Below are 12984 nucleotides of genomic sequence, written 5' to 3' on the forward strand. Positions count from 1 at the left end.
CATCTGGCGTCATGCTAAACAAATTTTTAGGGGTGGCTAGCCGGGGTGGGAGGGGGGGGGGGGGGCCGGCTGCCTGGGGATAGACTGGGCATCGGTGAGTGGGTGGTGAGCAATTGCACTGTGCATCACTTGTTTTGTACATATTATTATTATTATTATATTTTCCGTCCTAATAAACTGTCTCTATCTCAACCCACAGGCCTCAGTTTTCTCATTTCTCTCCCCCATCCCGGGGGGGGGGGGGGGGGGGGGGGGGGGGGGGGGGGGGGGGGGGGGGCAGAGGGTGAGCGAACGGCTGTGTGGTGTTTAGCTGCGGGCCGGGTTAAAACCACAACACTTAGAAGCCAAGTAACTTATTCAGTAAACCAATGCTTTAATTAGAACTTAAGTCTTTTTACTGTTTTCAGATGTGCCAAGCAAATAAATGATCTTTCATGGCTGTTTTCTGTGTCAGTCTTTCAGATATTGATTTAAAAATAATAATAATAAAAAAAACTAAACAAATTGAATTAGTTGAATGAATTAATTCATTGAATTGTATGGATTTATTAAGTATTCCAAAATATCTTCTGACTAAGCAGCTGCTGAATTAAAATGGTTTTGTAGCTTGAGATTGCTCAGGACTTGTGATGAACAGAATACATTTTTTTCCAGGAAAAACAGAATTTTACACCATTTGAGCACATTGAAAAAAAATGCTGACTCAGATGTTGGCTAGAGGGACAACTGCAGATGTTTAAGGCAGATTCTTCTACCTGGTGCTGCTGCAAGGCAGTGGTTGGAAGCCCTGCTGCTGAGGGAAAGGACTTAATTGATTAGTGTAACAAAAATACTGAAGATAGAAGATGATAGCAGTGAACGTCACTCCCAAAGGAGACAGGTAAACCCTTTCTATGTACATCATACATTCTTGTGGAATGAGGGGAACAAGAATATATTAAGTCAGAGGTGACTGATTGGCTGTGTTAATAAGACAATTCATCTGACACAACTGTGCCTTTGGGGAAAGCATGAATTGTGTATGGTGTACCATTTTTATGGCAAATAATGTCTTTTATTTAACACCTGTGCTATTGAGATTTTCATTTAAAGCTATTCACTGTATCTTAGTGTCATTTGGAATATAAAGTATTAGGATACACAGAATGATATATACTGAGGAGACTTACCACAGTCCTGTGCTGTTGAAAGGGGCAGCTATTAGGAAAGCCAGGATATTGATGGTCCTGCATTTGCAGATTTACAACATTGTTTTTTACTCTAGGCATGCAAGACGGAAGTTGTTACTATGAAACTGCAGAGGATTAACTACCCACTGTCTTACATAACTTACTACTGAGCACATCTAGGGCTATCCTCTACCATAGCAAGGTTAGCTGTACAAGAAAAATGCATGTCTCTTATATTTGGGGACACGTTGCTGCATTGTGCAATCAGATAATCAAACATATCTGAACCATCATCATTTTCTTTTCAGTTCTCTGTGCTCTGTAGAGTACTGGGAGCCTGCAAGCTAAGAATTAGCCATCTATACACCTTATTGGATGATGCATAGCCCAGGCTGATGATTCCAGAATTTTACTTATTTAACGAAATAGTATAGTGAATAACTGAGTATTATTTCCAGTTCTACACGGACATTATTTTTTTTCTGTAAATAAGCAGTTGGTACTGCATTATGTAGTCAAAAACAGTTAACTGTGAAAACTGATGTAAGAATTTGGGACTTACTAGACCTGCCAGCATGACTTGAACAGCAGCGGTACCACCAGTGAGAACATCGGCATTTCCATGCTAATAACTTGCTGCAGATACTTCAGAGTCACTTGGAGGTCTCTGGCTGGGGACAATCAGATTAAGAAAGAAAAGCGACCAAAAACATTTCTTTCTGTACATGTATCTCAGTTCAAGTTGCTTTAGTACGAGAAGTGCTTTTAAAAGCAGCAGAAAATGGCAGCATTTGTAAAACTGCATCTTGTTTAAGTTAGGCCACTCGAGGTTTTGTACATCAGAACTTCTGATGTTTCCACAGCTTAAAATACTTTAAAATACTTTTTGAGTTCAAGATTTCAGTTAGTCTACAACCAAATAAGGCAGCTGTAGAAACACTGGAAAAGTGGAAAGTGGGCTTTTACCATGCATTCTCTGTAAAAGAAACATACAAAAGCATTTATGCATCTGAGACAAGCAATTGTTAAAAAGTTATAGAGAGAACACAACCATATCTTATCAGAGTGTTCCAATTTTTAGTCTATATTGTTCTGTCATCCAACCTCCAAAAAAAAGACACTGTTCGAATACATTTTTTATGTACACTTTTTCAGTGACTATACTTAGCTATGTTTAACTCTGTGTTAATGATCAGCTATAACATTTTCTGTCATTATATCCATATATAAACAAATCTGGAATCTCATGAAATATGCTTTAATGGTTGAGTTGACTTGTAGTTTTTCTGTATTGAGTCATAACTATGATTGGCAGTATTTTAAGGTTGCCAATTACTATGTAATTATGCATATATGGATTACTTTTTTTTCCCTTACATTTCTGTAATAAAATTGAACAGGTATTCTATGTATCCATATATATATGTTCTCCCTTAAACCAGTAACTATCTAGAACATGGCTTATAGCTGAATTTCCTTTATTTATTTTTGTAAGGACTGTTTGCTCATAAAACAGCATATCTATGCTAAAGAGTATCTCTCTCACCAGACTATTCAAAGCTAAGGACTAACAATACTAGCAAGAAAACATGGTGAGATCAGCATATCCTTTTCTGTCTCCTTGGACAAATACTTAATTAAAAAAATTGTTGTTCAGATCAATCTGCTGAATCAGATGTGCTATGAAAAGTCCATGTACTTAAGCAACCTGGATTGGGACACCCTCTGCTTGGCCTCCCCCCCCCCCCTTTTTTTTTTTTCCCGTTCAGCTTCAGCTGCCTTAAAGGCGCTTTTTTCAGAAATGAGTAAACGACAGGAGGTGGAACTGTGAAAACTACTCACTCTTTTTTTCACAATGGTATCACATCTGGAAAGCGTATTTTGGTATCCTGAAGTTTGCTTCTGTAAACTGGGGTGTGTAACAAAGTGACTACAGCTGGGTTACCTGTCCCAATGTTTCTTGGCAGATGAACACGGGAGATTTGGTTTTGACATTTTAGGGGCTGTTGCTCAGATTTTCCTGACTGTTTCCACAGATCTGCATCTAGGGGAGTATTAATCTCCTAGACAGTAGGGGAATAAGAGTACCCTTTTTTCACAGAGTTACTCATCACTTTACTCCTTTCTGGTGAACAGCAATCATTCATAAGACTTGCACACTATGATAGAGTAGATTGATTATTAAATTCCATGCATTCCCTCTCATTCTCCAAACAGTGCAATCAGAATTTAACCTTTGGAGCTTCATGGTGAAAAACTGTTAGCAAAAGGAGTCCCAAGTATAATAAAATTATTACACAGTTTTATTTTGAACATTTCGCATTTGTTTTAATACAAAATGATGTAGGTCAAGAAATAATTTACAAACTTTTAAGTTCTTATCCTGGCATTTGAAATAAGAATGATTCCAAAGGAAGTTTGTAAGCTATTCATAGGAAATTGTCGTTATGTACAAAATGTTTATTGACATGATTTAAACATCACATTTGTAAAAATGTGAACTGGATTGCTATCTAGCGTATGAACTACAGGTAAAACCTGATAAGATAACTTGTTAGAACAAGTCATTGTTATCCAGTGCTAACAAAATAGACAGTAGCTTTCAGAGTTTTTTGATTTTCCTCCAAGGTTGTATTAGCCTCAAAGTCATTTCAGGGCTTTACTGCATTGTGAACAATATCCAAGCCCTCTTATGATTGCATAAAAATAATTTTTTGAAACATTATACATAAAACAACAGAAAGTTTGAGGCAATAAAGTAATATTTTTTTTATATAACCAAGTTTTTTTTTGGTTCTGTGAAGAATCATTTCATCATATCCCTTTTTTTTTCTGAGCAGAGTAAGTAAGCAATACTGAAGTAAAGCATTTTCATTTACCTGTAAAACGGTTTCTGCCCTAGACACTTCCTATCAAAGTAGGTTATTTAGGTAATATACTTTGCCAAAATGAATTGTCCCATGAGCAGTAGTACCCTGGCATGAACTTGTCAATTTTTTAATGATTTTAATATTTTTGTAGCATGGGATTAATACAAAAATAAAATTACAGCTTATTTTTCAATCCAAAAAGTTAAAATAATTTCAAATCTTGCACCTTTCCAAGTATAAGACTGCAAATAGTCAACTGTGCATCCCCTACACAGAGACTCGTTTGACTCAATTATTTAAAAAAAAAAAATCTGTGTTGCAAAGTTCGAACTTGACAGTTTATCCCAAAAAGAGATTTACAATGAGAGGTGGCTCTATTTAAATATTTATGCTATAGATCTATATATTCCAAGTAAAAATACTTATATCTAGAATTCTGTGGAGAGTTATAATAATTAGGGTCCATAAATATTGCTGCAGTTCAATTACGGTACAATAATTACAAAATATAGAACATCTCTTTACAAATACAAATCAGTATATATTACAATTCATTTACAATAATTTCTACTATATAATTTTTAGCAAACTATCTTATCTAATTCTACTTTAACCTGGTTGCAAGTGCATTAGTAAGAATGCAATTATTCCAGTATGTTTTGCCCTTAACGTGATAGTCATAAAACAGACTATCTGAATGATATTTTCCTATGTAAACTGGTGTTACATGAGACAGAATATTCTTTACATAACTTCTTTTTCCAATGATCTCTAATAGGTAGAGCATGACAAACCGTATTTTAGAAGAGCATTAAGAAAAGAAATCAGGAGGCAGGTTTGAAAACAATATTAGAATGGATATGCAATGAATAGCTGATATGCTATTGAGCACTGAGGTAATGACATTATTGGTTGTCATCACTCATCTCGTTATTTCCCACGCAATTTTGTGCTGGACTTACACAGATATTTCATTGACAAAATCCTGCTCTACTACAAAGGACAGCAGCACAAGGTTGAAAGACAGGCAAGATATTACACCTCAGAATCCTACTCTAGCCCTCAAAAAACTGATTGTCAGAACCTGCTTGGTTTCAAAATAACCTTATCCCTACAGAGGAACTGAAGATTCTGTGGGAGGAGCTTGACGTACCGCAACTCCGATCACATTTCAGCAACCCGGAGATAATCTATTTATTAGTTATGGCTTCCTTGAGGTGTGACATCACTTGTACAAAACTTGATTGGTTATTAATTCCAACTAGTGCCTAGCATCTTTAAACTATGAGGCACTTTTTCTGTTATTAAAATCATTTTCCTTGCTAAATACTATAAGCTTGTAATGCATATCATTTCATCAGCTAAGTCTTCTTCATACCGTCCTGGTTCTGGTTCTTCATCGCTGTAGCCAGGACCAAAGTCTTGAAGTTCATAATCTTGTCTGCTTAAAATGGGAAACATATCCCCATTGGTCCCATTGCTAATATTTCCATTGAGAAGATTACTTGCTGCGCTTTCCATCTCATCAATAGTCATGTCACACGCATCAGCAATCTCGTGTTTTGTAGCTGAAACAAATTTAGGGTCTTTTGCATACCTTCCTAGGCCTTCAGATATAAGTACCTGGCAGATGGAGAGGACAGAATGAGATATAAAGTGGAATTATGGAAGAACATTCAGATCATAAAAATGTTTTTCATTTGTGGAAAATACTAGAAACTCCATGTTAAATCACAAATCAATGATCCAAGTGATAGATGGAAGCAAGAACAGTAACTATGATACTCAGAAATGCAATACGTTATTTTACTTATCTTCAAATCCTTTTTTTTATGATACAAAGGAATTCTTAGCATTCTTTAGTATACTACAACTCAAACCTCGTGGTCCTTATTCATCCTCTCCACACCCAGTATATTGATTCATAGAGTTCTTGTTCTTTTATTCAGATTACTTTAAAAATAGTGATGTATTTATATAGAAAAAAATACAGAGAAAACTGGTGTGTTATCCTTCCCCTGTCAGCCCTTGTAGAAGGATACTTCACAACTAATCCTCATTGTCTAATAAACTTAAATTTCATTTTAAATCCTGTCCTTGAAGCGTTTCCAATTTTCCTTCCACATATTTCTTGCAGTTTGATTTCCAGCTCCCTGACACTGATGTTAAGATTTGGATTTACCTGAAATCCTTTACAACATGACAACTGAGAAGAAGTTCCCCTATCTTTACCTAAAAACCATTTCATTTGAAAGTGAAAATACCACATTTTCAGGGAGATCATATGAACTGAGCCATGTGCTTTTTAAAGTTAACATAAAAACTGAGCAGACACACTTGACTACTTCAGAGGTTTCTGCAATACTTACTGCTTCTACCAAACTGTCTGCGCTCCTCTGTTTGTCACTATGTTTATGCCTAAAGTCGTTAGGTACAGTTAAATTGGCTGGTGTAAATGTTCGGTAGGAAATATCTGGGTCATCTGTGTACCAGGAGCTCCTGTGCAAGGAAGGCAGGCTACCATTCATATGCTCTGTAGATTCAGCCCTGTCAACTTGGATTAGAGGTGTGTAATACGGAGTGCAGTCCCTGTTGGGAGGGGTTGCAGGAGGGGTTGCCCAGGAACGTGTTGAACGACTTGGTGAATGTTTATGAGCTTTACTGGAATCCAGACCTGCAACAGCCATGACCTGGTGTGGGGAAGAATTTTAAAACTTAGAGAATTCAAATGCTCAGTCATACCCATTTCTGATTTTAGCAAACAAGCTGTTCAAGAAGCAGCTATGCAAAGTTAGCATTTTGTGATGTTTAAGAATCACGTAAAAGAGGAACAGAAATGCAATTAGTAGATAGAAGATAAAATTGTATTTTTTTCTGTTATTATAACTGGTTTAAGCACTTTGCTTTCCTCAGCCTCTGAGGAAGAGTGACCTATTCACCTGGCATCATTGAGAATTGTTGAAAAACTTTTCTTATTGGTACAAGTCCTCTCTGCCTGATGATGAAGCAGGGGATAGGAGCCTTGTGCCACAGAAAGATTTTGTTTGGTCATATGAAACCAAATGATTCCATTTAATTTGAAGTAATTAAAAACATCAAAAAATGAATAAGACTACATGCCACAAGATGTAGTTTAGATCAAGTAAGTAGATGTAAATACAATGTAATAGGAAGCAATAATCTGATTCACACAAATCAGATTCAGCTCCAGACACAGAACATGAACTAATTTATATTCACCATATATTGCCTATGCTTGTTAAAACGCCTTTTAATTATCCCAAAGCACCTTTTTATTTCACAGCAACATCCTCATGCATTGTAATGACCATCTAGTGCTATATATCTCTATTACATGACATACTGGGAACTGCAAGATTGTCTTTACAAATTCAAATTCATTGTCCTATTTTCATTGAAACAACACCAGTTTTTATATAGCACCAAATGAAACAGTGCGCTTTGACTCAGAGATAAACCATTAAGATAAACTTTTGTTTTACTAAATCCTTACGCAGGTAGAAAATACTGCAGTCACTAAGGTTTGCACACAAAGTACTGACTCGCAGATTTTTCCTGTTTCCCCCGACTTAGTAGGTCGGTGGAAGATCTTCAGGAACTCACCCAGGTGACCAAGGGCTGTACAAATTACCATTTTCTCAGGGCCACATGAGAGCTGAGTAATGAGCTGCAGAAAATGTATAGGTTGTACTTGCAAACTCTTGCAAATGCAGCTGAGTAACTCCATGTGCAAAGAGCAATCAATGGTTGCCACATTATTCAGCCCTGGTCAAAACTAGGGTTTGCCAGCTGCTTGTTCCACTTAAAGAATCACAGGGAAAACTACCCACTTTCAATGTTTTGTAGAAGGCAGATGTTAGAGAAGCCTTGCATCTAGCAACTACCAGAAATAACATGGTACACACGTGGCCTGGAAGTAGCACACAGGCAAACTGCAAAATCCACTAGTACTGTTTCAAGCAGCAATGACAGTCAGAGGTACAATATGGAAGCTACAAAGATGGAATTCATTATTAGTTTAGAAAAAAATTTGGATTTACCTGCTGCTGCATTAAGTGAAGTGGTAAAGCAGTGCGATGGTGGAAATTTGGAGAGAGTGGTATGTCATCTTGACTACTTTGTCGGCGGAGGCATTCAAAGTTAAAGGAAGATCGTCTATTTGCTACAGGGAAACCATAATTCATTAGGAAAATAAAATACTTTCTTTTCCTCCAGGTTTATTATTTCCAGAATTTCAGTGTGGGCCAACTAGCACACAAATAAAAAGATATCCTTCCAGTGAGAAATAAAGTCTGCTAACAGAAGTAAGCAACTGGTAATAAATAAAGGATAGATTCAGCACATGAGCAAACACGGTCCTAGGCAGAAACATGAGCAGCCTAACGTGACGCAGTTTGAAGCAGCTCTGTTGACAAAGCAAGCGTTGTGTAATGCTGCAAATTGATTCAGACAATTCAGAGTTTTGCTGTAAAATTCTGTGAATAGTTAAAAAGAGTTTATTCCTTCCTCCCCATAAACTCTTCATTCTAATGAGCTGGATTTCCCCAAGAAAATACCAAATGCCCAGTTCCCTGGAAGAAGTGTGCAATATGAAAAGCCACGTTCAAGTCCAAGTCAACTAAACGTTATCGATTCCTGATGTTTGTTGTGTTACCTAAGACAATGATAAGCCATGCTTTCTGCTGTTGTGAAGAACATTTACTGCTCATGTAAATGCCAGAAAGGAAAAAAAAATGTAGAAATCTAAACTGGATCTAGATGTTTGGCTCATGAGGAATTGTTTCATCTGGTCTTGGTGAAAGCCTGTGGAACGATGGATAGCAGCACATGGTGACATTCCTCTGTGTTAGTTTCAGTGTGAAGAAAACCTGGATGCTGAACAGCAGCTGGGATCCAGCTATGTCCTCATCGGAAAACTGGAAAAAGCCTGACAGCACAAAGGAATGATAAAAAATTTTGCTCTCTTGAAACTAATGGAAAGTTGTATCTTTTTTCCAACACCAGGAATGTTGTGAAGAGAGTTGAAGAGTTAATTGCCATAAACTCTAGATTCATCATAGTTATCACCGGCCCCTTAATGCTGGATAGCAACGACTGAGGTTCCCTGAAGAGCCACAAGATGAAACCAGGCTCCTCCAAAAGGCGATTCAGTCTACTTTTAATACAAACTCTGCATCTCTTTTCATTAACTCTATAGCAAATTATATATACCGGAACATCAGTCTGTACCCTAGCTCCTGATCCTAACAAATGCTAAATGTCCCAATTCTGAAATGAATAATAAATAAAATAAAATAAATAAAATAAATAAATAAATAAAATAAAATAAAATAAAATAAAATAAAATAAAATAACATAAAATAAAATAACATAAAATAAAATAACATAAAATAAATAAAGCTCCCTTGTCCAAAACAGGACATTTTGCAGATGTTTCTCTCCAGAAGACAGATGGAAAGAACATGAGAATTAGTTCTCAGTGCACTTCTGGAAGTTACTCAGATAATACAGTGATGAGTTTGCTATAAAAACCTCTAGAAGGCCTGACGGAACTGGATTTACTCACTATAGTACTCCTCAATTTACTCACTATAGTACTCAGCCAAGATAATGGATGTTACATGAACTTGGGTTGAATTCAGATGCTAGTAGAAAAACTTCAATGCAATGTTGCCAGTACTTTTTTAACACTTTAAGTGAGAACATGAAGGCTTCCTCCCAAATCAAAGAGCACATAAACTAACTACAAATAATAGCCTTGAACTTCTTTTAAAATCTGCTGAGATACCGAGCCTCTAAAATTTCTCATCTGTGCCCCCGAACATTAAAAAAACAGTTATGACAGGAGGCCTGACTGTGCTCTTGTGCCATTATACTGGTGTAAGTCAAAGGGCTTTTCTGAAGCTCTTCCTATGCTACCCTTATGCAATTTAGATCAAAAGTAGGTCCTCTTATCCTAGGATATCAAATACCCTCTTATCTAGTGCATTTATCTAGCTGCTTGCATGTAAGAAAGAGCACCCTGCTTAGTTCACCCTATTGGTGAACTTCCTCTAAAGACATCTGTTGTATACTCTCATCAGAACTTCATCAGAAAAGTTAAATGGAGCCAAAAGGCTGCAGTCACAGGAAGCCTTCAGCCCTTCCAACACTTCCACAGGAAGACCCCAGAGGATTTTTACAAGAAGGCTGTTATCCTACAGTTTATGGAACAGATACCTGAAGCATCCATCTCTCTGGCTTAAAATTCCTCTGCTATCAGAGCATCTTTCTAGATGTACAGAAATCTCCTTTCACAGCCTCCCCTTTGTCTGAAATCTTTCCCTGCTGATGCTGGAGGAAAGCCAGCAGCTTTCTGTACACTGACATTCAGCTGAGCTGAGCTATTTACCCTTTGTAGAATGAGACTCAGTCCTTGTGCTTTTTCCATCTCCACCGCTTAGGGTCAGAAAGTCACAGGCTTATCCTCAGGAGCTGCATGCCATACATTTGCAGATGGCACTGTGTATATGGTCAGAGCACTCAGGGATGTGTGTAACAGAGCTGGCAGTGCTGACCATGCTATACCTGAGCACACTTAGGGACACTGTGGGGTGGCATGGAGGTGAGTTTTGTTTCTCACGCACCCACCCCTCCACACCAACCCTTGTTAGTTTAACACTCGAAGGCAGTTTAGTTTGCACTTTGCAACCCAGACAAAGTGCTTCCTCCCTGTGAAGTGTCAGAAGGCCAAACTCCAAAACCTTTGCATCTGTGCCTCATTTCACCAGAGGATTAGCACTGCTAACCTCCGTAGCATGGCCTGGAACATACAAAAACAAAATTAGAGGATAAGAAGCCTGAAAGGTCTTGGTAATGCAGACAGAGAAACACTGTGCTTGAGGGGAAGGGAAACCAGGGAAACCAAGTGAAGGATCTGAGAACTAAAAGAAAAGACAGTTAAAGAAATGAGTAAAAAACATATGTTGGCAAAAATAATTCAATCTATACACTGAAATGTTTTCCCAATCAGGAGCAGCACAGAATTTTAAGGTATGTTCTACAGATGGCAGAGTGAATTTCCAATGTAAATCTGAGATAAGATGCTTGGTCCGGGATAACACTGTTATTTTTCACAGGGACTTGAGATACACATTAAAAATCTAAAGGCATTCCAAAGTTCTTTGGGCAGAAAAACAAAACAAAAACTATCAAAAAACCCACAACCCAACACCATTAAGCTCTCTCTTGGTTCTGTTTTCCCTGAAAACTGCTATATTTCAGTCTAGTGTTTACTAAAGCAGCAGGAGGTAAAGATGTAAATGGAAGCGGTCCCAGTGCCAATAAGCAGCATGTCTGCCAAGAGACGGGGACATGCCAGCAGGTCCGGAGGTGTTCCAGAGGGATAATGGCAGCACAGCACATCTGTGGGTCTGGATAAAGGGGGCACAGACTGAATCCCTCTGATCAAAGTTTCAGAGAAAACTACTACTGTGTTCTACCTTGCTCTTTCTTCATTTACCAATTCAAGTTAAAACTAGCAGTTAAATCAATTATTTTCATATTACTGCATGAGTGAGGCAAGAGATACTAAAAAGGCTGACTTGTGTGCTAGAATCTGTAGGTTGAACAATGTCTCAGGATGGATAGGTTCTTCTGCTGTACACAGTAATCTGCTAGCAACATTCATCGAGAAATGTCTTGTTTGAAATCCAAGTTACAAAGAAACATTTTGAAACTGGAAAACGTCTTAATGAATTTAAATAATTCTGGATTTGCAAACAAATTGTTCTTAATATACTTACGTGTTGGTGTTGGAGGTAGCAGCCGTCTCCTAGGAGATCTTTTTGTATCGTAACAGGTCTGTGAATCGTCTTCCTCAAAAAACCCATGTGGGTGATGGTAACCTTTTGGTCTCTCAAAATCTGAGTCATGGCAGTGATGTCTACAGTGGTAATCATATATATGCCTGAGTTAAAGTACAATTAAAGTAAATGTTATTTCAGAGTTTCTGTAAGTTGATCTACTTAGGTGTTTTCTCGAAGATAACCAAACAAAACCAAGTATAACTACATTATATAATTACGTGACTCAGTTTTAAAACCTATGTTCTGTATGCAAACTGATTTTGAGATAGTGAGCATAAACTTTTCTATCAGTATAATTACATTATAAATTCTCAGATTAATTTTTTGTCAAACTATATTTTCAATGAAGTTATTTTTACCATTACAAGCAAAAATGTACATTGCTTAAAAAACAAAAACAATATTCTGTTCTGTTCCTGCCATTCTCTTTTGTGAAACCTAGCTATGGAACACAGAAACCCAGAGAATGGAATTCAGCCTTTTACACTTAGATACCTGTCAAAAATCAAATCCTGTAAGGTTATTATTTGGCTGTAATTATCATATCAAAAATAAGTGGCCTGAGAATTCTGTATAACTTAGTTTTTATGCAAATCTTAGCTTCTGTGCAATCCAACAAGATGCACGTGAGTGTGCCAATCTTGTCAAAATTCAGATGGCAAAAAAGATAGGAGAGGAGGAGGAGAATAAAGCATGTCTGGCAGTTGTGCATATTCATTTACGGCTCTAAGATAAAAGGCAATAAATTCCTCCACTACTTTTAAGCAGTTGTTAAATTTACTCATCAGAGGGAAGCACAGCTATTGTAAGGAAGAACACCACAATCTACTGAAGATCTTTTAAGTCCAAATGAGAAGTTAGGACCTGACATTGCTGAAGCCATGTCACAGCAGTAATACTCAAGCCAAAGTAACTTAGGAACCACTCTTCTAAAGTTAGGAAACCCTATCCCAGTCCACTTCCAAAGACCGTGTGAAACAAAGCTGCAGTGAAAAGCTTCAATTTATCAAAATTAAATTAAGGGTGTTTTTTTTTTTCCCCTTAAATCTAAAATTAAGTTATTGAATGCAAAGATCA

At 37.3% G+C, this 12984-nt stretch overlaps 1 protein-coding gene across 13 annotated transcripts in view; it reads right to left on the minus strand.

Annotated features, from left to right (window-relative positions):
* Positions 1-3329: 3329 nt before the first annotated feature.
* CACNA1D (calcium voltage-gated channel subunit alpha1 D) overlaps positions 3330-12984 on the minus strand; it is a 185853-nt gene continuing 176198 nt past the window's right edge. For 3 of the 13 annotated variants that reach the window (XM_067003178.1, XM_067003176.1, XM_067003184.1), the window contains 4 exons: positions 11845-12008; positions 8101-8222; positions 6409-6729; positions 3334-5662 (listed from right to left, as the gene is read on the minus strand). In XM_067003178.1, the coding sequence (XP_066859279.1) occupies positions 5369-5662; positions 6409-6729; positions 8101-8222; positions 11845-12008 (901 nt within the window). In that variant the 3' untranslated portion in view covers positions 3334-5368. Of the gene's footprint in view, positions 5663-6408; positions 6730-8100; positions 8223-11844; positions 12009-12984 lie in introns of all 13 variants that reach the window. The other 10 variants (XM_067003179.1, XM_067003172.1, XM_067003175.1 and 7 more) reach the window with 7 other exon arrangements.

This window comes from Anser cygnoides, chromosome 10 (assembly GCF_040182565.1).
Source record: "Anser cygnoides isolate HZ-2024a breed goose chromosome 10, Taihu_goose_T2T_genome, whole genome shotgun sequence".
NCBI lineage: Eukaryota > Metazoa > Chordata > Aves > Anseriformes > Anatidae > Anser > Anser cygnoides.